The 26377-nt window shown below is 39.7% G+C and overlaps 1 protein-coding gene across 1 annotated transcript; it reads left to right on the forward strand.

Moving 5' to 3' along the window:
• The first annotated feature begins 690 nt into the window (after window positions 1–690).
• FAM81A (family with sequence similarity 81 member A) lies at window positions 691–16749 on the forward strand. Its single transcript, XM_030457436.1, has 9 exons — window positions 691–921; window positions 4661–4728; window positions 5996–6269; window positions 7023–7141; window positions 12866–12995; window positions 14163–14269; window positions 15391–15526; window positions 15901–16096; window positions 16507–16749. Exons 2-9 carry the CDS (start codon window positions 4682–4684, stop codon window positions 16644–16646), a joined length of 1149 nt encoding a protein of 382 aa, XP_030313296.1. The 5' UTR covers window positions 691–921; window positions 4661–4681; the 3' UTR covers window positions 16647–16749.
• The last annotated feature ends 9628 nt before the right edge of the window (window positions 16750–26377 follow it).

Consider the following 26377-nt stretch of genomic DNA (forward strand, 5'->3'; position numbering starts at 1 on the left):
CAAAGACTCTCAGCTATTTCAGAGAGAACTAATGCAGTAAGTTTGTCTCCAGTTTCACTTACCCTTTGTTTACTCAAGGTGGCTGTACCAAAGTCCAAATAATGACACAAGCAGGAAACAAAAGTGAAGGCAGACACACCCTCTATAGACTCTGTTTTTCCAGTAATACTTTCTCTTAGCTCATACGCCTCTGCTGTGCAGACAGACAGATTGTCTTTTCTGCAATATATAAAGTTTCCCTGAGGCTATAAATCAGATCTTGTTTGAAAACATAACCTGGAAATCTTACAAACAACTAGTCGCCATTGATTTTAACAATACTGTATTCTGCCGGGGCTTGCTATATGCTCTAGAAAAATCCATGCCTTTGGTCACACTCTCAGCTCTTTTGCACCACCAGAAATTCAGAGTAGCTGCTGGTTTGCCACCACTAAACTTTCTCCCTGGAGCCGACATTTGCTGGTGGGGGAGCGGCAGGCATGGCCCCCGTCCCGCGTCCCTCCGCTCGTCCTCGCTGCTGCTGGGAACGCAGCTGCCCTTGGAAGGATCTCTCTCCTCCCTCCTCGAGGAGCGGGCATGCTATGCAATATCTTCGAGGAAGCGACGACGAGGAGGGGTTTGTCCCGGCGGCTGGATGCTGCCCCCCCGCGTTCCCATGGTGACGGCGTCCTGGCAACCGCTCCCGCTCCCGCAGCGCGGCCTGCGGCGGCAGCCCCGCTCCGCTCAGCTCCGCGCAGCCGGGCCCCGCGTCGCCGACCGACGGGCGGACGGATGGAGAGACGGATGCCCCGGCTGGGTAGAGGCAGCCCCGACGCCTGGCGAAGGGGAGCGGCGGCGGGGGCAGCGCGCTGAGGAGAGGGGCTGAGCGGGCGCCGGGCTGCTGGAGCCCGGGCAACCCCGTCCCGCCCTGATCCGGCACCGGTGAGTGAGCGCCCTGCGCCCGCACAGCGTCTGTCCCAGCCCTGTCCCTCCGTGTTGCATGGCCAGAGAGCGGTGTCGTGTCCTGTCAGCTATTGTGCACCCCGCGCTTCCACAGCCGTCGCCGCGTTTCCCGACGACCCTTCCGCCGACGAACGCTGAGGTCCCTGCCGCCGGGGCCCCGGGCCTGCCCGCCCGGCAGAGCTGCGGGCCGGCGGAGTGCTGGCCGGGCCGGGGCAGCGGCGGGGCGCTGCGCAGGCACGAATCGCAGCCCTGGTCCCGAACTGGCGTAGTCAAGCACCTGAGCTGATCAGACCTGTTCCTCAAGAGGACCCTTCGCCTGGGCTCAGAGCACGGCTCCCTCTCTCCCAGCGGGGAGCCCCCTCCTCCCCGCACCCCGCCGCACACGTCTCCGCAAAATGTCACAGCAGAACAGAAAGGTTCTGCCAGGGTCAGTTTCGTAAGAGTCACTGACAGAGTCGGGTTCTGACCCATCTGCCTGCCAAGCTGTGACACAGGAGCTTTTTGACGTACTCCAGAACGTTACCCCAAAGTGCTCCGGAGTAACTCCAGGAGCTTGCGGCTCCCGGGGTGGTGCTGTCATACGCTCCCTGTGAGCGATTTCTATTTTAAGAAGAAAAGGGTGATTAAAGTGTTTGCCGAGGCAGGTATTTCAGTCTGCTTTGATTGCCGTGTGACTTGTGGCAAGTCCCACGGCCCTTCCTACCTCCCCCTCCCCGTGCTTCACTTCCCTACCAGCAACATAAGGAAAAGGATAGTTTCAGGAATAATAATGCTTTCCAACCTCCCGGCATATTGTGAGAATCATTGTGAAAAACGACCAGGGGTACACAGAGATTAAAGCAAGTATTAGACATGGGTTATAATAGAAGATGGAGAACTGAACACTACAGATATCATTACCCTTCAAAACAGGGGAAATGGAGAACCTGCAGAAAATAAACATGCCAGGCGTCTGCTGACGTGGGGAAGGGATGACACAGTACAAATAGCAAGGAGCAAACTTCACATTGCTACAAGTGTTTCTTTGGCATGTGCCATGTACGATTTTTTTCCAAGCTTTTACATGTCTGGTGTCAGTGATTAAAAGAAGGACCCCGTGTTTGTATGGAAAAGCTGCCTTGCATGTTAAGTGAAATGTTTTTGGCAATCAGTTACAATGGGGAAAAATCTTTTCCTCATCCATGTGACAAAGTGTATTTGGAATATTCACAGTAAACTAAATCAATCAACCAAAATCTACTGGGCTAATATACCATGATTTAAATTGCTATAGCAGTATTAATCAGGAGACAACATAATTAAATAAAACCCAAAAAACGAAACCAAACCAAAGAATAAACCCCAAAACAATACAAGCCAGTATTTCAACTGGTATCTAAGTGGACCCCAGCTAACTGCAATTATTATTGGAGCTATGTAAAATTATACTCTTCTCAGTGTAGGCATCAGAACACCTTTTTTCTTTGTTCTACATTGTTAATCTAAATTGGTATTACATAGACTCAGACAGGGACACCTTGTCGATTCTGACTCCTATCTGTTACTGTTTACTACAAATACCTCGAAGCTGCAGAAAAGTTTGCTGAGCATGATCTTACATCTTTTCTGGATGCTGGATCAGATCAAGCAATCTGATAACCAATGATGAGATAATTCACTATGTACTGAGTGATGTGCTTAAGTTAGCAATAACAAATGAATAAGAACTCCATCTGCGTAACTTTTGTTTCACTTGCACAGTTTCTCCAGACACTTCCATATCTAATGGCAGTCTGGCAGAAAAAGTGAAATCTTCAAGCAATCTCATGCTTACTCTGCAGCAAGCTGGTTTTTTTGTTTGTTTATTTGTTTGTTTTTTTGTTTTTTATCAATAATAAATGAATCTTGAAGGCCATAAGACTGCAAGACTTGAGGATTTTTTTGTTTGGCTGTTTTTTATAAGGTGCATTCCACTAAGACACTGCTAGATGTACTGACTTTAATATTTGTTCTGTGTTTTTCTAGGTAGCATCCAGTGCTTTGCTGCTGCAATATGCATAGCTCTTCTTACATCAGTGGGATATTCCCATGCTTATAGTTAAATTGTGTTTAAATGCTTCACTGTAACCAGACATTACAATGTGTTATGGCCCAGAGGACTAAGAATAAATTAGCTCAGATCTACTGAGAGCTGAGTGCCCAACTACTGTATAACCTCATGGTACAGCAAGGGGGTTGTCCTGCAGAGCTGTGGCAGTGTTTAAAAACATCAACTGGGAAATGACAAGTGTGCAGAACAGATTCCATGACAGGGCACTCAGTGTCTGCACAGAAGCTTGAATGCAAAGTCATCATGGTGATACCCAGCTCTTATACCTTGCTTTTTACTTGTAGGCTTGTAAGGACTTAAACAAGGAGGTTGGTATCATTATCTCTGTCTTCCACATAGGGAAATTGAGACACCAGACACAGAACAACTTGTCCGAAGTCAGCAGGATCAGAGATTGAGCAAGGATTTAAAATCAGACCTTTTGAATTCCAGTCTAGTGTCACTGCTGCTCAGCAACCCAGTTTCTCTGAAAACTATTTTTTTTCTAATTTGTAGTTTCTGAAGCACTGTGCTATAAATAGAACACACATACTGTGACAATGTTTGCTGGCCGCTTTCAGGCAGTGCTTTTGTATGTTTCTACAGCACAAACATGCCTTGGATTTTGAGATCTCAGAGGATAGTTCCATCACTTCTTTATGATCAATATACAACTGTTTTGTCTCAATAACCTTATTTCTCCCTTTGTGTTTGTACAGCAAATGTCAATGGATTTCATCAGCAATTGCAAAATCCTTTTCGTACACCAACCTTTAATTTTCAGTGAGGATTTTAGGTTCCCAAGGACTTCATGCTCAGGCCACGCTCATTTTCTTTACAGTTAAAAATGTTTGGTTAATAGCTGGATATGTTTGAGGCTACCCTCTTATTCATTGATGTAATTCTCTCTCAGCAGACAAAGCTATTGAGCCAGGTGCTGGTCTCACTCAGAGTAAGAAATCTAAAATATCTTTCTGAAGTTGTTTAGCAGACCTACACTGCTGCAACGTCTGGCACAGTCTGGCTATGTCTAAAAATTAAAACCAGAATCTATATGCTTACCACAGAAGAATTTACTTACAACATAAAAGGTGGTAATTTAGATTTGAAGGCCAAATTTAAAAAAAGCCTCAGTTTCTCTAAACTATGCTGATGTCTTTCACATTTAGGTTTCTGACTGCCAAAGCTTTTACCTGAAAAATACCTTATCCCTAACAATCTTCTGTCACTAAATATTTTTATTTTATTCTCCAGACAATACTTTCTTAAGCTTTATGATAATCATGTCGATTTTACTTTTTTATTCATTGATTGCTGATGCCTGAGACCAGGGGACAGATCAGGAACAAAAAGTTTGTTTGCTTCTGTCCTGCCAAACCTGTTCTGTGGGTCAACAGCAGACTTCCATTTCAAGGTTGTCGACCTCATGTATCATTTTCACTATAAAAAGCTGCTCAGCATTTTTCAGGTTTCATTCTTTTGTATTGATTTTTATTTGCACTTATTTCATAAGCAATATTTGAACTCCAAGATCAGAGCTGTCAGTGTAATCTTAAACTTTATCTAAAGGTTCACTTAAAGCAGAGGCATTAAGTCATTTCAGTGCCAGATATAAACTATTAAATAATTCAATGTGTACTTTTTCAACAGACACAAATTATTGACCAGAAAATGGCCCAGCGAAGCCCTATCTTCCCAACTCTTGCCCCTTCTGAAAGGTACAGTTTGGAATGTAAAAAAATAAAATCTTCATATTGCAGAGTTCTATGTGTCTCTCAGTTCCATATATATACTAGTGCTGTGACTTGGGATGTTGGCATTTGTGCACAAAGCAAAGTAAAATACTGTAAACTCATTCAAACCATCACTCAAATCATATTTGCTTACTCAGCTTCTTCTCAACACTTTTCCAAAATAAATGAAATAGCTTAAAATGTAACTGAGTAGAAGGAAGACTGGGAATACTATACTTTAGCCAGTCTTCCAATAGCACAGACTAAGTGTGAAAAGTCAGAGCCAGAAGTAACCTTAGTTGGAGTTCTCATACATCTCTATCAATGTCACCATGGCGAAAAAAACCCTGTTAATTTGGCTCATCAACAGGAAACAACAGGGAGAATATGCAGTAAATAACAGAGTTCTAAGAAAATTATATTCTCTTTCAAAGCAAGAATGAACTTATATCATCCACTTATGCTTCTGAAAATTTTCTTTATTCTTTACAGAATGTAGTAGCAGGAAAAGACTGCATGTGTTAGCAGCCTAACTTTTCAACTTTGAGCACCCATGAGCTCCACTGCTTTCCATGGAAGCTATGAAGTACAAACCTCTCTTGAAAAATCTAGATAGTTACTTAAGGCACCAAAACGTATGCTGTCTTTGGGGAAAAATTAACTTCTCAGACTATGAGAGGCTTGTCTGAATTTTGGTCTCTCTTCAGTTTCTACACCCATATATACTGTCCAGTTCATGGGATTTTGGGAGAAGAAGCTTCTATATGGCACCAGAGGACAGCTGTAGAGACTGAAATAAGGAATTGGACACAAGCTACTCCATTTTATTCTCAGTCTGCTTCCATTTAATTTGCAATATCTACCTTCTACAGTTACTGCTTTGATTAAACCTGAAAACCGTAGAGACAAAAAGCATTGCTTTTGAAACTCAATCACAGGAATCTGAACTTGGATCAAATTATAGCTCTGAACTGTAACTACTTTTACAATGCTAATGTCCTTTTCTTAAGATCCTATGGTTTTGTAAGCTTCCCTAAAGAGCAGGAAAAAGAGCCTGACCTGCCTTTGTACAAGACAGAGACAGTAGCCAACATAGCCCTCACTTACTTGTAGCAATGGGCCCTCCCTCTCTGAGTATTTTGGTGCTTCTCCCCAGTATAGCTACTAGAGATAGCATGGCACTGTCTCCAGTGGAAAGACTGCAGAGTTTTGTGTGAGAAGTTGACAATATCTGGATGTTCTTCTTCACTAGACGGGTTCGGAACATAGCGCTGCACAGCCAGGCATTGACAGCGGTCCCCTTGGCATCCGCAAGCCTGGTGGATCAGCTGGAGGACAGAATCCTAAGCCATGAGAAAACAACAGCAGCTCTTGTGGAACACGCTTTTCGCATTAAGGAGGACATTGTTTCCACTCTGCACAGAATGCAGAACAAAGGGGGGGGTGACCGGTTGGCAAGGCAACTCTTGGAGGAACATATCCGAAACATAACGGCGATAGTGAGGCAGCTGAATCGGGACATTGAGGTATGTGAAGAATTTTTTGCAGGACTAATGGCATCTCAGCTACTTAGTCCTTCTAATTTAATAAGAAAGTTGCCCAGAGGATAGTTAAAGGTCAGACGAGGTCTGAAAATCCTGTAAGCTTATAAATTGTTTTTATAACTTGAAAAAAGGTTTGCAAATTACATAACTCTTTCATTTGCTATGAAAATAGCACAGGATATTAGCATATAAACACAGAAACCTTTGTGGTACTAATAAGCTTCCTTTCAAAAGCTGCACTGGAAACCTTGAGAAAATGAATTAATGCAACACTAATACCCAGCTCAACTTCGGTCCAAAGGCTGTGCTGTATAAACACTAGAAAATGACTTGGCTCTATAATAAACTTCCTTTCACTTACTGATGACACGAAGTAGCCAAACCCAACTGCTCACTTTTATGACCTAATCATATGCAGGTATCTCACGTCTGGCCTCAGCTGCAATGAGCAACAGGGGTGTGGTGGGGGAAATGAAAGGATAGAAATGGGTATTTATGTCTCCATTCCATTGTCAAGTTACACTTTATACATATTATGGTATTCATGTGCAGATTGCACATCAAGTAACAAATTGCCGAAAATCTGGTTTAGTACAACACAAGACAAAGCTGCTAATAAAGTAATAATAAAACAGTATCTGATGTTACTGAAATACTGAAAAATAATGAGTGACATTTAAAGTGTACATTGAATGCAACATACTGAGCTTTTATTTGCATATGAATGCTTTGTAGATGCTGCAGGAACAGATCCGTGTCAGAGACAATCTCAGCTATGGAACAAATTCTACCCTGAAGAGTCTGGAAATGCGGCAGCTTTCTGGTTTAGGAGATCTCCGGGGAAGAGTTGCAAGGTAAAAGTCAAACCAGAAGGATATTTTGGGGACTGGCTAATGTTGCTTAAATCTTGAGCTATAGATGCTAATGATAACAGGCTGCACTCAACTTTGGCAAAAATCCCAGGATAATTCAAGAAAATAAATAACAATCTTTTGCAGTCCAGTATTAGATATTAAACTTTGCAATATTATCCTTAATGCCTGAAATTAGTTTTTAATAAACTACATCAATTTCCCCAGGAAGTTGTGTTTGATTCGGCATTTAAATGTACTATGGCCAGACAGTCATTTCACATTTTTGCCTATATTTTGGAGGTAAAAATCTGTTCAGTTATTAGTTAGCCATATTAAAAACCATACAGGCTACCTGTTTCCTGTAGGGAACAAGCAACTATAAAATAACAGAGGTTTTTCTACCTACTTGAAACTCACTGCTACAAGTGTGCAACTGTGCAGACTTCAGGTTGTGCCATCAGTGACACATTTACAGCACAACATTTGCTCAAAACAGAAGATACGTTCAGCTGTAAGAAAAGGACCTAATCTGGCCTAAAGTTGCTTGGATGATAACTTTGGTGGAATTACACTTGCTCAATTAGGTCTATTGTTTATACTCTGCAGATAATTTTTCTTTTTCTGTTTTGTATTTCAACTGGTTTAGTGATAAACTTCAATACAACAATACTAAGGGAGGGATTTTGCTTGAACTAAAGTTCTTTTTGTAAATAATTTGCTTGAGGTTCCCATTGTAACTTTCATAGCCCATTCTGTAAATGATACTTTAGGGAGGTTTTAAAACTTTTTTTTTCTTTCCTTTTCCTTTTCCTTTTCCTTTTCCTTTTCCTTTTCCTTTTCCTTTTCCTTTTCCTTTTCCTTTTCCTTTTCCTTTTCCTTTTCCTTTTCCTTTTCCTTTTCCTTTTCCTTTTCCTTTTCCTTTTCCTTTTCCCTTTCCTTTTCCTCTTCCTCTTCCCTTTCCTTTTACTTTCCCTTTCCCTTTTCTTTTTTCTTTTTTTTCCCCAAGTTAGGCACTATCATTTGGTAAACAGGAATGAACTAGGCAAGTTTATTTTGTCAAATCAAAAAATGATTGAAAAATATATAGGAATATATACACGCACATCTCTGTCGCACTTAGAAATCCCTGACAGATTTACATGCTTAGATCTTCCCACTTCTTCATATAAAAAGTCCAATTTGAGATCACACTAAATCCTGAGAGAGGTCCACATTTGGACAAACACAGTTACAGGAACGTTGTGAAGCACAATTTATCACCTTTGCTTTCAATAACAGAACTCAAGTGAATAAACAGGTGCCAGCAAGAGCTGCACAATGGGGCCCTTGCCTGTCCCAAGTACTTGGTCTGGGGATTGGCAGTGGACTAGCACAGCCTGTGCCAGGATTTCTTCCTTTGGGTATTTAGGGCAAAGCCCTTGTACTGTGCCTGGGTTGCACTTTATCTGATAATTGTATGAGATTACATCCGTCTGCCCATGTCAGACTGTGCAATGACTGTTGGAGATTTGTATTCACTGCCATAAGAGTTTATTGTCTTTTAACTCTTACCTTCTATTCAGCATTATGCTCTCTACCTAAAATTTTTCTCTGAAAAAGGAAGGAAATTAACTTCCCTTTGCCAGAAATCAAGCTAAGGCAGTGTTTCATGGGAGTAAGCTCCTTGTCTTTATTTACAGACATACTGGACTTTGAAAGTTAATGTTACTGTGACTAATGATTATAGCAACATCTGGAGATGACAGTGAAGATGGCAGTTTATGCTGCTGACACTATGCAGATACCCATCACAAACTTTCCCCATGATAGACACTTTCTGATGGCTCCAGCCAATGTTCCTTATATAAAATAAGCTGAACTTACTTCATGTTATTTCACTTTTATATCAAGTCCTGGTAGCTTTCAGGTGAGTTCCAAGATTTTCCTTAGAAACTTTATCAAGTTACCGTGGGCTACCATCTTACTGTGCATCAGGTCCCAGCCACAGGCAAGGTTCAGTTGAACCTGGCTCAGGCCAGTTGAACTCCAAGCACATCATGTTTGCTGTAGATTAAAGTGTGCAGATGGACAACCAGAGTGAAGCAATTGATAGATGTCCTGTTACAGTAAATCAGCTAAGTCTGAACTTTTTCATCTTGTAATAATTTTAGTTTCAATCTCAGGATTCTGGCCAACTTTCCAGTAATTGGATGTGTACTGAACATCCCATTCAACTTCAGTATTGGAGAGAGCAGTGTTTATTTCCTAACACCAACTGTTCTGTAACATCAATATATCATCAAACAACTGGCACATTATTACTTGAGGATTGCTGCTTTTAATGATGAGAACAGGGATCCCTACATGCATGTGCATTTTTGAAGTACAGCTCCAAAACCAACCATGCTGCCCACAGCTCTGGAGGTGTGAGATTGAGACTGAGCTCTCAGCTGACCTCACCTGCATCACAGGATGAATAGCACTGGCAGAAAGCCGGGTACACATCACAGCTCTTGCCTCTGGGCCATTTCATTAAGCAGAATTTATTGATGGATTTGTAAATCATCATTACAGTGTTTACCAGGAATAATGCTGTACATTAGGAATAATGATGTACATTTGCCTAAGAATAAGCATTAGTAATAACTTGAAGAAAAATATTACTTATATTCAGTTCAGTAACACGTTCAGCAGAAAATTAGATAGATGCTGATAGATCCATTACTTCAGCCTCCTGTTCCTGATGTTGGCAATTTTACATAGTACATATTTATTAATTCTATTTCTGGTGATATTAGATCATAAAACCCATGAGCAGGACCTTATAATTTATTTACAAAGTAACTTGTAGACTATGGCAATTTTTCTGTAAAGTTTAAACACAGCAGGCTGGTCAGAAGGATAGTAGCAGCTATCTCTAGAAGCTTCCTTATATCTGAAACATCCAGTGAAATGGGAACTATGCACGTTCAAATTTGGCCTACTTTGCATATACAGATGATTTTTTATATACATTATAGATGTGATTCATTTCTGACACCCTGGACTCACTACATGTGGGCAGATTTTCCTAAAGTGCACACGAAGTGAGTCTGATGCATCTGAGATGCTCTGCAGTCATGAGCTTCATCAGTACAATAAATCTGTTGCACCCTGGCTGCTTGCTGCATATGAGACACATACAATGGGGTCAGATCCTGGCTTTTCAGAATCTACCAGCTCTGCTGTTCTTCCCCAGTGGATCCCCTGGCCCTGTCAACTTGCTCTTCACTCCTTGTTTTTCACCAAAACACTGGCATTTTAATTGAAATATCTCCCTTGATAATAAAAGAGGATAATAGAAAAATCTCTGGGTACCACTATAGCATATTTCTATAGCATCCTGTTGTAGAATATTGGTATAGTTCTCAGTTTTACCTAGTGCCTGGTGATACTGAATAAAGCAACAATTTGTTTCGATTTCTTAGCAATCAAAGACAACAAAAATACTCTTCGGTGTGCCACAAAAATGACTTCTGCTTCTGCTTACTATGACTTAGAAAGCAGTTATTTAACAATTTTACTGTTTATGTTAAACATCACTGAATTCTAAAATTATACTGCATTCTAAAAGTGAGAATTATAGTTAACACTATGACATCTGTCCATTTATTCTTCACTCACTAATATGTACACAGGTTAGAAATCAGAACTTCAGGTAATGTCCTCCAGAGCCAAAGAGTTGTAAAATGAACATATTCTAGTCCATCTTTGGCCCAAACCTCAACAGAGCATGTGTGCAATTGCACATGAAAAAACACAATGAGGTGTTCGTACGGCCAACTTCAGCATTTCAGATGTGAAGCAGAATTATTTAATGTGCATTTTTTTATAAAATGTTTCTTTCCACAGCTCTTATATTTTTAAAATAGTATCTTTCCTAGAAGTCTTAATCTAGTTCCCGTTTCTGTCCTTGTGCTTTTAAGATGATCTAATCTCTAAAGTTGTTTTCAACTTCTGTAATCATAAACGTAGCCCCTGGGCTTCATTTTATAGACAGGAATTTACATAAATATATAAAAATCTCATTCTTTGTCTGAAGCACACTAATGTTTTCTTCCAGGTCACAACTAATCACGTGTTTGTGGGTGTGTACAGGATGTATAGCAAAGAGATTTCTCTTTGATCACATCACTGAGTTCCACAAAGAAGAGAGATGCACTGTGTTTAAACCCAAACACAAACTTGCCTTAAAAACAATTACAGATGCCTGCTGTTTACATTCACTACAGTAGTTTCAAAGCTGTTGCTTTTTATAAGTCTCAGCCATGCCTCAAAGAAACAAAACTAACAGGTTTTTTTGAGCCCACAAGCTTTTGGTGACTGAATGCAAGATGATTTCATTCCTCTGATTTTCTAACGGTAACAGCAGAGAGAAACCTGGCTCCTCTAGTCTTTCTAAGGAAACCCTGTTTGTAAGACCTACAAGTCCAGTTCCCTGCTATGGAAACCTTGGCTGCTCTTCCTACAGATTCTACCAATTGGTTTCACAATGCTGAACTGCTAAACTAGAAATTAATTTCCACAGATTTTCTAATTGCTGTGTTACTTTGCATTGCTGATTATTTTCAGATTGAAATTGTACCACAACACTGAGCAGATGCTCTGCTTGTTATTTTAGCTGTTACATTCCCTTCATGTTTAATGAGGATGGTAGTTCCTGTAACCGAGGTGATGAAAATGGATGTTGAAATGAAAGCCTTCAAACTGAAATGTGACTAAAAAGAGGTTAAAATGTGCCATTGGTTTAGGTAATGACTTAATGTGCCTTAGCTTGTTCCATTTTACTGCCTTTTTCTCCCTCAAGTTGTAACTGCTGTCTGTTCTTCATCAGTTTCACAGAGCAAATTTGATAACATTGCCAATTATATGTTTCCCTTAGTAAAAAAATATACATGACTCATACTACACAAAGGTCTTATTCCTGAAATTACAGTACTTCTATTTTCACAGCTCAGTTAATAACCTTATTGTATTACTGTAGATGAAACCCACCTGACCAAAGTATTCTTGATACATGATAGAAAATGCACAATTCTATAGCATATTTATGGTGAAAATGTTACGGTATCAAAAAATGTTCCAGCATGAAGAGAAGAAACAATAATTATTATGTTCCTGGACTGAATTTCATAGTCATTTGTCTGACAAAACTGCAATTGCTTTCACTGCCAGTTTCACCTAAATAAACACTAATAACTCAAAAATTTGCCCCGCACTGTTTACTACAGATATTAATTGTATACTACTATTTCACAAATAAAAGTAAGAATGTAGAATCCAGAGGAACACAGCTACAATAATGAAAAAATGGTCCTGAATTGTTCAGGCTTCTAATCACGTAGGTGAAACCATACACACCTTAACAGATGGTTTTTTGTAGTATGAAAGAAATATGAGGCATTGAAGTTCTGCATCTTTGCATTTCTAATGTGATTTTTCTGACTGATCACAACAGAGTCTACATGTATTAAGCTAATGGCAAGAAAACAGGAAGGTATGTGTCAGACTACTTGACCTCCAGGCCCATTTGGGAGCAGTTTGCTGAATACTGTGGGATTTATCACCATTCTTACAGCCTCACAAGACACTGTTTCAGAAGACAGTCAGCAGTTCCAGAAATGCCCAGTCTAAAATGGATAATTCAAAAAGCTTTGACCTTACAGTCTATTCAGCTGCTGCTTTGGTATTTATTTATTTGAACAGGTGTGATGCTGGGTTAGCCAGACTGTCTGCAGAGCATAAAATTACCTATGAAAGACTTCAGAGCCTAAGTAAAGACCAGCACACCTCCAAGCTGATCTTAGAATCTAAAATCAAAGAGGCAGAAATACAGGTATGGTATCTGGACCAAAATTACCTATGTACAGGTAAGACCTATAGTTTAATTCACACAGACTCCATTACTCCATTACTCCATTACATAAATGATTATCCTGGAAGGGCACGGATTAACAAATGGAGAGGTCCATCTTCTCACAGTCCTTATGAGACTGAGGGTTGGTACCTAGCTGAATTACTGCACTGGACTAACTGAAAAAAGTTTCTTAATTTGCTGGCTTTAGCATTCTGTGTAGAAGGGGCTAATATTTAAAGGCACACAAAAGGACTCCTGGAATGAACTAAAGTCAGTGAATACCAACCTGAATGGTTCTTGAGGCTGGAATGTGAACATGACAGTGCATGTTCTACAGAGCTGCTGTAACAATGCAAACATCAGTGTCTCCATCCCTGTATGTTTTGGCCTTCCCAGGATGATTTTGTATGTATTTGAATACAAGTTTTGAAGGTTTGCAACAGAAAACTGCTTTGGGGTTCCATGTTTGTCTTCTGTTGGGTATGAGAATGGAAGTGAGCAATAGATACAAGCAAAGACTTAAGATGTTATGGAAAAGGATTCTTCATATCACCACTTCAAGGCCCTCCCATTTTTTTGGGCAACAAAAGTGTTTTACATCTCCATTTTGTGGCAGGTAAATGGTTTAAATCCACTTTACCTTTCTCAGAACACTCAGCATTGTATACCAGCATGCCAGCATGCTAAGAGCATATTGGCACAAATCTTGCAAAACAGAACAGTATGTTTCATAAAACTGGGATGATTATTTTGGTGAGAAATATATTCTGTCAGTAATGCCATATTCCCAGTTATATCCAGCACTATTATCACTGCAGTAGCCATTATACATGCAGTGATGTAGAATGTAATTTATCTTTGGTGGAGTGCTTTGAATCTTATAAATTCTGCTGTCTCAATAGGGGGAGCAGGCAGACACTTTCAAGGCAAGGATGCTCAGACTATTTATGGCTGAAAAATTAGTTTTCAAGATGTTGATACTTTCATCTTGCAAGACTGTGTATTTTTCATGATAAAGTAAAATGTGCAAATTCAGTAAGTTTTGCAATGTCAACAAAAATGGGTCCTCTACCATTATGAAAACATCCCAAACGATTCAGTGTTGAAATGCTGCTGAAACATAGCAAATTCTGAATTTCGTTTCAGATTTCTCATCTTCTGAGCAGAGTAGAGCAATCAATACTGCAACAAGAAGCAAAGCTGAAGATTGCCTACAAAGAGAGCAACCAACAGCTCCACCTCCTGGATACGAAGTAAGTGCCGGGCAAACCTTGCTGCTCTCGTGTGCCTGGCCAAGGCACCGTCACTTTTCCAAGTCTGCTGCATTCTTCAGGTCTGCAAAAGCAGGAATCTGTTTAAATAAGTACTCATGCTCAACAGCTATTACAAAAGCAAAGTGGTCTGGTGGGACTCGCTTTCAACAATTATTCTTCTACTAATGGGGTTAGGAAAGTTTAAAAAGCCTTTTAAGGCCTTAGTTAAGTATTCAGGTAGAACATGGGTAACAGAACACAAGTAAGGATTTTTTTGAGTGGCTTGGCACCTTTCTGCAAGAACTGTAGGGAACAATAAATGCTGTTGAGAGCAGGGCAAAAAGTACAACTTAAGGCACCAGGATGCAATGCACAGCATTCACAAAGTGGTTTAAATTGGCTTCAAAAATAAATACATAACTCAAACACCTACTTTATTAATTATAAGATACTGTGCTACTACTAGACATTATATATATATATATATACATATATACACAAATCTGATATTAACTCCTCTCCAGGCATTTCACTCAGTGTCAGTTCTGGCTTAAGCCACCCACATCCTTACTCCTTACTGCATATTGCCATCCTCATGTAATCCCATCAGTTATGTCAGTAAAACTATTTGCAAACCAGATGAAAGAAGAGACCCACACTTCAAACATTCCCTGGAAGAAAGACTGTCTAAAGAAACAGAATCACTGGCACATCTGGTTGGTGTAAACCTGAGGTGGGTATAGGCAACACAAGTGGGGCTATATGAACCAGCACTGGGTACCAAATCTTTGCTCAGATTTAAGACATACAGATCACCTGAATGGATGACCATATTGTTTTCCAAGATAAAAAATATTTGCATTGACTATAATTCAAAATGTTGTCATGTGTTTCATATAAATAACTGCTATTTCGTTGTGGTCTTTCATCCTTATTTTCTGTAGCTGTTTTCTGTAACAGTCTTATACAGTTTAGTAGCCTAAAAGTTCAGATTCACCTTAATATGGTGTGAAGAATGTATTGTTATTACTTGTTTTTATTAACATAATTATAACAAAGTCACTGCTGAATGACCAAAAATTCTGCTCTTTTGTATCTGCTAATTTCTGTTATTCTCTTAGATTAAAAAATGCTATTGAGGAACTCAGCAGCCAGATTTTGTCTGCACGCAGCTGGCTGGAACAGGAACATGAAAGGATTGAAAAAGAGCTTGTGCAAAAAATTGACCAGCTCTCATTGACTTTTAAGGAAAACACTGTAAGTTTCATTAAAATGTCTTAGAAATACTTCTCTGGAAATATTCAATACCATTATTAATAACTAAGGTTACATAACTGAGATTTGAGTGAGAATTTCAGACCTCCACATATCTGTATAACTCTTTTAATTGATGTCAAGTATAAAATCCCCACAACCTGAGAGTCTTAGAAAATAAATCTGATTGCTTCTTAATAGATCAGTATTTTAGCCTAGAGTAATCCAGTCAGTTTAAGCCATTTAATAAAAAATTATAATTCCTTATGCCTTTGAATTCCACATAAGAGATGACTAATCAGTATCTATTGCATATTTGGAACAACTATTGTAATTCCATTTGTAGAGTAAATAATTAAAATTCTTCCTGGCTCCAGGAAATCAGTGAAAGAGCTATAGAGGTGAAATTCAACCAAGTGGCAGAGAAGATTGATAAAATAGAAGAAATACAGAAGATAACAATAGAATCACATGAAGCAAAACAGACTGAAGAAAAGATAAATATTCGCATTGGAAAACTTCAAAATGAGATTAATGAAGATATAAAAGAAATGAAAGCTGAAGTTAATGCTGGTAGGATTGAAGTTATCAAGCTCTTTATTCTCTATTGTGGTCCCAATGATTAACCTATAATAACACACAAAATGCCATTGCTTGTATTGAAGTAGTTAAAAGACTTCTGAGACAGATGTAATGGCTGCACCTGTGGCATTAAAAATTATTTTCACTGAGTGTGAAACTGCCAGCAATAAGAGGTGAGGATTTACTAGGTTAGAAATGCTGGCCCCAGGGCATACACAGGCACAGCTTGGCTTTCATCAGGGGCACTTTTGCCATTTGCACGCAATTACAATCTTGTTTTTATTCAGAACTTTTGCTGTCCTCCTAGAGTAAAGCGGAGAGCTATGGCAGGAAATGCATTCTGATAGTAGTTATTGATACTCTTTAAATTAGGAACTAATTTATTTCTCCCCTGAAATTAGGATTTGCAGCTATCTATGAGAGCATTGGGTCTCTGCGGCAAGTCCTAGAAGCAAAAATGAAGCTGGACAGAGATGAGCTACAGAAGCAGATCCACCAGATGAAGCAGGAGGTTCCAGCATGGGGAGAGGCTAGACCATGACTGCAAGATTTTGGCCAAGATTAATGTTTACCTGGCTAAAGAGGCAGATGGTAATCTTGTTCCAGTCTTTAATCCATATTAAATGCATGGACCAACCGACATGCTGCTGTTGTACAGGTCCATATGGTTACTCAAAATGATAAATGCAAGCTCTTCAACCATCAGCTACTGAGAAGCTTTCATGGGCTAAGGTGCTGATTTGCCACTGTACTACTCTTGTTACTCTCAGGAGATTAACCACTGTGTAAAACTGGAGTAACGTATCGGTGAAGCTGGCACCTAATTTGCTAGAGGTATTTCAGTGTTCCCCACTTTCATAGCCCTGTTCAGGCAGGTAAATGTTTATATATATATGTATGAAATATATATATAAAAGCACCTGTATATCTTCCCCTCCTTTTCTTAAAAAAGTTGGTAAAATTTGTTTAATATCAATTTGGCAAGATTTTCCATCTTGATATAAACTGAAGTCAATGGACAATTTAACAGTGACTTCTGACTTCCTGGGGAGATGGAATTGGCACTAAACAGACCAGTTTTCAAAACTGACATCCCGTCAGAAAAAACTCTAGTTTTGCAAATATCCTCCGTGTTTGTGTGTGTGAACTAAACAGTGTTACATAATGCAGTTGTAGACTGAGATGATTCATGAACAACATAAGAAACATAACTCACGTTTCTTATGTATTGTGACCTTTTAAAACTACCAACCAAGTGGAGCTGAGACCAAGTAAAAGGTGTATATAGAGTATTTTATAACTGTCATGTGTTCCTGTGTTTCAGTATATTGGCAAAAACCTTGAAAGATTTGAAAACAAAGATGATAACCTAACAGAGTCTAGAGAATGTAAAATAAAATCAAACGCAGCTTATGGTCTGCTTAGAAATTTTTACTGAAGTAAAATGACTGATTCTTCAAATTTAAGTAGACTTCAATAATTTAGTAGATTTGAATTGCTGATTGCACCAGAAGTATTTCCAAATAATAATGGTGCTTATTTCCACTCCCAGAACAGATTACATAGCAAAAATCAGCACCCATTTGGCATTTTAATCTAGAAGGAAAATATACACATGTTGCTCATGTTTGTAAATCATGTGGGATGAAGAACTTATGAAGAATAAAGACTTCACCTTGTATTCTTTTAATTTATACTATTAACAGTAAGAATACTATTAATTTGTACAAGCATTACTGTTAATACAAATAAACTAAAAGGGTTTCTCTGCACTATCTTTTATGGACCTTTTTTTCAGCCAGAATTGCAAAACCATATTCCTATTTGGAAAATCAGTGGCCAATTTCTCTTAAGTTCCATGACAGAAGTTTTGGCCCACAGAGTCATCATAGTAAAGAAAACCAAACTTGAACTCATTAGGTTCAGTAGGACAGTGCAGTGTGTAAAAATTGAGAAAATAAAAGCATCGTTGCAGGATTAGCACCTAAATTTGTATTCACTTCCTATAGAGTTGAAACTAATCTAATGTATCAAAGATACATGAAGTTTTTGCAGCTCTGGCTTCCAACGCTCTCTGATAACAAAACTGCCTCTGTTATTCCTGTTTTGTATCATCAATGTGCTGTGAAATATATTTGCAATGGCAGCTAAATTCACTAAAGGAAGACAATGAAATGCTTGCAGATTTTCTTAAGAACTAAGTTAAAAGTTAATTCTTCATGTCTGTATTCTTTATTCTTAAATATTTAGCCATGTGCATTGGAAAAGCTATCACTGGTGTTTAAAAAACAAAAAACCAGAAAGAATAAGGAAAGAAGCAAAGGAGGTGGAATGAAAACATAACAATATTTTTCTTCTGTAATTGGAAATTTGTACATGAAAGAGTCTGGTATGATATGAACAGCATACAAGGAATCAGAGAAGCAATTTATATAGGACTTTAATAAAATGTTTCTCTTGTAAAAATCGTGTGTGATTCATCCAAATATATGACAACACATAAAAACGTATCTAGTTTTACTTTTGCTGTTTTGAACATATTTTTTCCTAAATCTCTGCTAAAGCTAATAACTAAAAGCCCAAATAAAACAATATTGGTGTGTGAGCTACTGTCAAGCAGCACCTTCAAACCACACAAAGTGCCATGAGGAGGGAGACACAGGTTATGGGGACTTGTGTGCTGCCAAGAGACAGGCAGGAAGGGTGAGCTGGGGCTGCATGGACACATGGACACACAGAAGTGTAGCCTGCCCATATTCTGCCCTTTTCACAGAGTGCTCTGACTAGCCACTTGTGAAAGGAACTCATATGTTCCAGACCAAGAGGGTTCTGCAGAAAAAAAAAAAAAAAAAAAAAAAAAGCCAGAATGGAAAAAAAACTGTGAAGAAAGATTGAAAAATCTGGAGATGTAACAGAGAGAAAGGTCCTCCAGCAGTGGAACAGTAGCTGCATGGGCAAAGGCAAGAACAGTAGTTACCTCCTGGTGAAGCACAGGACAGGTTTTAAGATTTCAGAAAGAGATTAAAGAAATAATAACATGCTTGAATATAAATAACAAAAATATATTTGATACAAACCACAGAACCCAAAGTCTGGGCCTATTAGTTGATTTGTCACAAGTAATGCTCCCTACTTGCCTGCTGCCTTTTATTCTGCTTGAACAACTGGAAAAACAAATTATTTTGTTTTGCTTTTCCTTCAGTTACTTTCCTTTTGGTTTTGTGGGGGGTTTTGTTTGGTTGTTTTTTTGTTTTTAAGTTTTCTGTACTAAATCAGTCACAAATATCTTGTCTGTACAGTCTGCTAGGGACTGCTCAGCTCTGACAAGAAACAGCTCAGTTCAAGGGAGACTTAGAATCCCTGTATCTTTCCATCTTCTTCCAAGTTGCATGGCAAAATCCCCTCCTCAGAAACAACATGTCTTCAGGGAATAATATGAGGGCAGGAGGACAGAATTACAGACACAAAAATCTGTGAAAGCTTGATTTTGTAAAGTGGAAACTGAGCCTGGAAAGTGACCTGCAGGGATCTTCTAAAACCAAACAGAAGGAGATAGCTGTACTTGGAAATGGAGCTTTATTTTTCCTTTGCATGCTGCTCTCCAGTAGCATTCCTGTGTTCTTCAGGGATATAGAGGGCTTTTGATGATGGAAGTAATGTGCTTGCCTTGTTAAACTAAGTACTCACTCCACAAATCTCTATCTGTAAGGCACCGCAGGTCTGCCAGAGCCTCAGATGGAAAACAGTAGTGAGAAGAGGCAGGTTTTTTCTGGATGACACTCAAGGAAACAGAATGAGAGTGTATTTGTGAAAGTATAATACTGTATATGCACAAAAAACCTGTGTAAAATACAAAGTACACTGACATAACCATGAGGAACCTGAAGGAAGATGCCTTGAGAAGCCATCTGCTCCATCTCTTTGTTTCAAGATAGAGTCAACTCTACCTTAAATACATCATAGACACTTGTCTACCCTGCTTACAAAAGCTTTCCAAGAACAAACCCTTGACTACTGCAGTCTGTTCCAGTGCTTAAAGTATACCATCCCACCATCCAAACACCAAATCTAAATGGGCTCTTTGATAGGACAAGATTTAATGGGCTTAAATTCTAAGAGAAAATACAAAAGCTAATTTATTACATTCCTCTCTCCATGCCTATTAATTTTTTTAAGCAATCTTAATTTTACAGAGGATTCAGATTAATTTCTACAGGAATCTTCACCCAATATTTCTTAAACTCTTTTCTCTTTCCTACATCCGAAAACAAACAAAAAAATAACACCCAAAAATATCCTCGCAACAAAAATCAAAAGCATCCAAAAGCAGGCAGCTTCATCTCATAAAGTTTTAAAATCTTCTGTCAGCTATTTAGCATGCATGAGGCTTAAACCACCTGCAGGGTAGAGACTACAGTATTCAGTCAGCTGCGTTGCTTGAATGCAATAGCAAGTGTCAAAGGATACACTCATTCATTTATTTATTTTTTTAACACTAGCATGTCAAGACACAATGGAGCTATAGCCCTGTGCAGTAAGAGACTTAACTGGAAACAGAACTAAGTTAGAAGTTACAGGGCAAACGTGTTAGATTCACTAAGCAAACCAAAAGAATGATGATCCTAATGTCAGTATCTAGTAGCTTGTGTAGTACAGTTTCATATTGTGGATATTTTGTTGTTACGTACTGACACATTGCAGTGGACAGTGTCCATGTTACACAAAAAAAGGGTATAAAAGGCAATGAACAGCAGTATACTCCTGTAACACCAATTTAAAGTGCAATGTAATCTGTTCCTCATTGCTGTGTTCCTGTTTCCTGCTCTACCTTCCCAAATTTTTTGCCGTCAAACAGGATTCTCTGTGTCTTAGAACTGCTCATTAGACACGCATTCCAATAGCGGAAAGTTCAAAGGAGAAACACGGGACAAACTGATAAAGCTCTCCCAGGTGTAGAGGAGGGATTCCTCCTCTTGACACTCCCCACCGTGCGAGAAATTCAGAGGCGAATTTTCAAGGAAACGGTGGTGGCAGCGGTGCCAGCCCGCTGGCAAATGGGCCACAGGGTGTCACTGTTACTCTTGGTAAACGAAGGAAGGTGCTCAAATAAATCCGTGTGCTCCATAAACGCTGCAGTACCACCGAGGTGGCTTCTGGAAGTATTTAACAATATTATGAGCTGTGACAACAAAACAACCTCCCAACAAAACAAAACAAAACAAAACAAAACAAAACAAAACAAAACAAAACAAAACAAAACAAAACAAAACATTCTAAAGACATCCCTCTGTACAATTTCAGTAAAGGCATCTGTTTACTCAAGAAAATAATATCTGAGGATAATTGTGCTGTTCCTTCAGACACAGAGAGGAATGCTGACTGTGGACCAAAGCTCCTGGCTACCTTTTTCTGTCAGCAAAACTTTTCTCAACACAAAGCATAAAATAAGACAAACTCAAATCCAGAAAAAAAACCCCAGGGGCAGTTCTTTCAAAGCATAAGATGTTACATCAAGCAAAGCTCAAAAGGGCAACATGCATTTCACACTGATCATCTCAGGAGCTGTTGTAGACATGCAGAAGAGGTTCCTCCCCCAGCACTGCTTCCCCCTCCAATACTGACTTTGACTCAAAGACCACAGGATAATCCAAACTGTTAAAACCAGACAAAGCTCAGGGCCTAGCACGGAAAGCTGCTTTCAGTCCATGCAAGGATTATCTTGATAAATCATCCCGTGAAATAACCACAAACAAAATCTGTGGGACTGCCAAAACTTCTGCTAACATTGATGAGTGAAAAAAACATTCTAAACTCAGCAGAGCACTGGGGATGTTACCAAACCAGGATCTACTTTGAGATGAAAACTGAAGCAGTAACTGTCAGAATACAGAAAACCTGAACTGTGTGAGAGTATGAATGGGAACTGCTGGTGTGAGAGGAGAGAGGAGAAAGAGCTTTGCTTTTTGTGGAGTAAGAGGAATGAAAATAACACCCTTATATTGCTGCACATACTCCAAACACTTCCTCTCATTAAACCTGACTTCAGTTTCTGCAAAGGGTCATTTTCAAACACCACTGCAGTAAATAGGCTTCCATTTCAACTGAAGTTGAAACAGACTATAAATGAAGCCAGATTTTATTGACTCTGCTGTCTCATTCTTGTGCTATCATTTCCCAGTGATAGCAAGACTATAAGGCAGGCATATACTTTACCGGGTGGTCTTTGTGATCTCTCTATCTCCATTAATAACTTCAAGGCTTCAGTAATTGCACATTAGAACATATATACATCTGTATACATAATGCTGAATTTCCGTGCTGTACCAAGCTATTCTTCACTGATGTAATTTCAGTGTATTGCAAATATGTTACATAAACCATGAAATTCAAGGAAGGTATAACATCTCAAAGTAGAGTTTTCAAAATTCAAATAACTGAAAACAATCTAAGTTAAAACGTTTTATACTACTGCCATCCTTTGAAAAGATAACTGTTAATCTGTTTACTATTAAAAATAATAAATAGCATTTACTTTGCTGAGATCTTTCTGGGATCTTTGTATCTTACACAAGTTTGAATATGTGAAGTGCTGTGATTCAATTCCACATATACTTCCCTAAAATGAACATGGCAGCTCCCAGTATGTAGTAAACTGCTTGGTTACCTCTTTACATATCTAATGTTTTATGTTGCAAAACAAAAGATTGCTTGTCTATGGGATGGCCTTCTGGTATCTTGCAACATTACTAGCAATACCTCAACCATTACTTAATAGTTTGAGTTTTTAGTTATCATGAACTAATAAGACAAAAAAATATTAGTGCAATATTATCATCACTTATTTGTAGTAATGTATCTCCATTATCCAGAGTGGAGGGAGACTAGAAAATGCATGTACTACCAAGAAACAGAGCACAGTGGTGGGACACTGGATCTTCCTGATTGATTTTGGACTACTCTGGGCACATTATCAATAAACTCATGCCCTTTATTTCAACAAACTACCTAGTAGTATATCAATTCTTTACATTCATTTGGTTGCCCTGGCTGCAGCACACCCACACCACATTAAATCAAAAAAATAACAGGGGAAAAATGGGGAGGAAATTATTATTCTTTCCTTAAAGTTCTACTGCTGCCTCATGTCATTCTTCTTCTTAGGTGAAGGCAGGCAGGACACATGTCTGCAAAAACTGACAGCTCTAGAAAGGATTTCAACAGGTAGGAAGGACTTGGGGGAGTCATACAAATTATTTTGCTATGTCAAAAGATCATTCCTTATGGGCAGCAGTTGTTAAGTCAAATCCATTATCCAAGGCAAAACCAGAGGTGCAGCTGAGTGTGAGTCTGCCAGAGGTAGGCTGGGACTGCCTGACCCTTGTGCACCCACAAAGGTGCAGGAATTCCATGTGGCAACCACCACATTACTAAAAAAGCCCTTCTCCACCTGCATGACTACTGCCTAATTCCCAACAAAGCATCATAAAGGAAGAAAAACTCCAGAGACCCTCATGCATTCCATTATGATGATGAAGCTCCTCCTGCTTTTCACTGGACCTTAAAAGAGTTTTCATCAAGCTGATCAGGGAAAAACTGTATTCAAGGCAAGACTTAAACAACAGGGACAAGAATGGAATTATCTATACTACAGCAAGGTAATCATCTGTGTTCACATCTGCTAATAGCAATATAATTTTATGGTATTAACAAGAGAGCAGCAAGATTCTCACTAAGCAGATATTTTAGTCCTCATTTAGAGGTTTAATGATAACTAAATAAAATCCACAGCTCTGCTCCTTTGAGAGCCTTTTGCTTCATCAACAGTCAGAGAAAAAGGAAAGGCCTGTTGGAACAGTGGCAGAGGATCTGGCTTTCAGGGTCTTCTCAGCCCAAAGTCATGCAGTTTGATTAATGGCAAATGATAAACAAACTCAGTTGTTGTTTGCAACCTTGCTCACAGAACCACAGTGTGGTCAATACTGAAATGTTTACACATATTTATATGTGACATCTAAAAGACATCTTGTATTTTGCATCTAAACAAATCTGGAGCTTCATGCGTGATGAACCTGGTTTTCCAATGAGTGTAAGACATATTTCAGATACTTCTCTCACGGGGATGTATGAGACACCTTTCTGTGAGTGTGGTTTCAATAATACTACTATAGTATCACATAACTGTTTGTGCTCATGCTAAGGCTTCTTGTGACAATCTGCCATCAGCCAAATCACTATCTTCTTGCAAGGAACAAAAAAATAAATAAATTAAATAGAGAAGCATTAATGGAGTTAGTGCAAAAGAGAACATGTGTGGTTGTTTACAGTTTAAAATGAAATGGTCTAGTTCTGGCAAACAAAGACCAATTTGATATCCTAGTTTGGTACTAGTAGAAAACAAAACCATTGCAATATAGCATTCAAGACAAGTAATGACCTTTTGTGCTGTGCTGACTTTTTTTCCTTCACTCGAGGCAATTAAATTAATATATTGCTGAAGTCTGTCCATCCATCATATTTAATTCACCCGCTACTCAGCTTGATGGTTTTGAGCTCCCAGAAGCTGAAGCACCCTTTGTAAATAGATGTTCCTGTTGCACATTAGTTATATCTTAGTACACCAATGCCACTTGGTTGTGTAATAAAATAATGATCAGTTTTACAACATCCTTTTTAGACAGGGATTATTATGCCATTAATTTAAATCATCTCTCAAGATTACACAGCAAAGCTATGACACAGAGAGCAGGTAACAATCATTACTGGTTCCCTCTCACCAGTAGTACCCCCTTACTCTTCCTCAAACATCAAACTTGCAATGATACCATGGCAGTAAATAAATGCTATTTATACAAAGCTTACAGCTTGAGAGTTTTATGAGTATGTGGGAAGCCTCATGAAATATCAACTGATAGTTAATATTGACCAACCTGATCTCCTTTTATGATCAGGTGACCCGACTGGTGGATGAGGGGAAGGCTGTGGATGTGGTCTACCTGGACTTCAGCAAGGCCTTTGACACCGTCTCCCACAGCATCCTCCTGAAAAAACTATCAGCCCGTGGCTTGGACAGGAGCACCCTGTGCTGGGTTAAGAACTGGCTGGAGGGCCAGGCCCAGAGAGTGGTGCTGAACGGGGCTGCATTCAGTTGGCAGCCGGTCACTAGTGGTGTCCCCCAGCGATCAGTGTTGGGCCCAGTTCTGTTCAATATCTTCATTGATGATCTAGATGAGGGGATTGAGTCCATCATCAGCAAATTCGCAGATGACACTAAGCTGGGGGGAAGTGTCGATCAACTGGAAGGCAGGAGGGCTCTGCAGAGGGACCTGAACAGACTGGAGAGTTGGGCTGATTCCAATGGGATGAGGTTTAACACGGCCAAGTGCCGGGTCCTGCACTTTGGCCACAACAACCCCATGCAGTGCTACAGGCTGGGTACAGAGTGGCTGGAGAGCAGCCAGACAGAGAGGAATCTGGGAGTCTGGATTGACAGGAAGCTGAACATGAGCCAGCAGTGTGCCCAGGTGGCCAAGAAGGCCAGTGGCATCCTGGCCTGTATCAGGAACAGCGTGGCCAGCAGGTCCAGGGAAGGGATTCTGCCCCTGTACTCAGCGCTGGTGAGGCCACACCTCAAGTACTGTGTCCAGTTCTGGGCCCCCCAGTTCAGGAAGGATATCAAGGTCCTGGAGCAGGTCCAAAGGAGGGCAACCAGGCTGGTGAAGGGACTCAAGCACAGACCCTATGAGGAGAGGCTGAGAGAGCTGGGGCTGTTCAGCCTGGAGAAGAGGAGGCTCAGGGGAGACCTCATCGCTGTCTACAACTCCCTGAAAGGAGGGTGTAACCAGGTGGACGTTGGTCTCTTTTGCCAGATGACTTTCAACAAGACAAGAGGGCATGGTCTCAAGTTGTGCCAGGGGAAATTTAGGTTAGATATTAGAAAGAATTTCTTTACGGAGAGAGTGATCAAGCATTGGAATGGGCTGCCCAGGGAAGTAGTGGATTCTCCATCCCTGGAGCTATTTAAAAAGAGACTGGATGTGGCACTCAGTGCCATGGTCTAGCAACCGCAACGGTGGTTCAAGGGTTGGACTCGATGATCTCTGAGGTCCCTTCCAACCCAGCCAATTCTATGATTCTATGATTCTATGATTTTAATTGCTGCTTCTTTGCTCTTTGGGCAACTTTGATTGTGGCTATTTGCAAAGAATTTCAAAGCTCAGAATTCAGTGCTACACTTCCAGAAATTTTATAAATAGCATTATGCTAAAAAAAATC

This window comes from Calypte anna, chromosome 10 (genome assembly GCF_003957555.1).
Source record: "Calypte anna isolate BGI_N300 chromosome 10, bCalAnn1_v1.p, whole genome shotgun sequence".
In the NCBI taxonomy this organism is placed as follows: Eukaryota; Metazoa; Chordata; class Aves; order Apodiformes; family Trochilidae; genus Calypte; species Calypte anna.

Bases quoted from the DNA above. Each gene is read 5' to 3' on its own strand.
- FAM81A (XM_030457436.1), top strand. From the start codon at position 4,682: ATGGCCCAGCGAAGCCCTATCTTCCCAACTCTTGCCCCTTCTGAAAG. The intron at 12,996-14,162 runs GTATGGTATCTG...ATTTCGTTTCAG, and splicing joins TCAAAGAGGCAGAAATACAG to ATTTCTCATCTTCTGAGCAG. The intron at 16,097-16,506 runs GTAGGATTGAAG...CCCTGAAATTAG, and splicing joins GAAAGCTGAAGTTAATGCTG to GATTTGCAGCTATCTATGAG.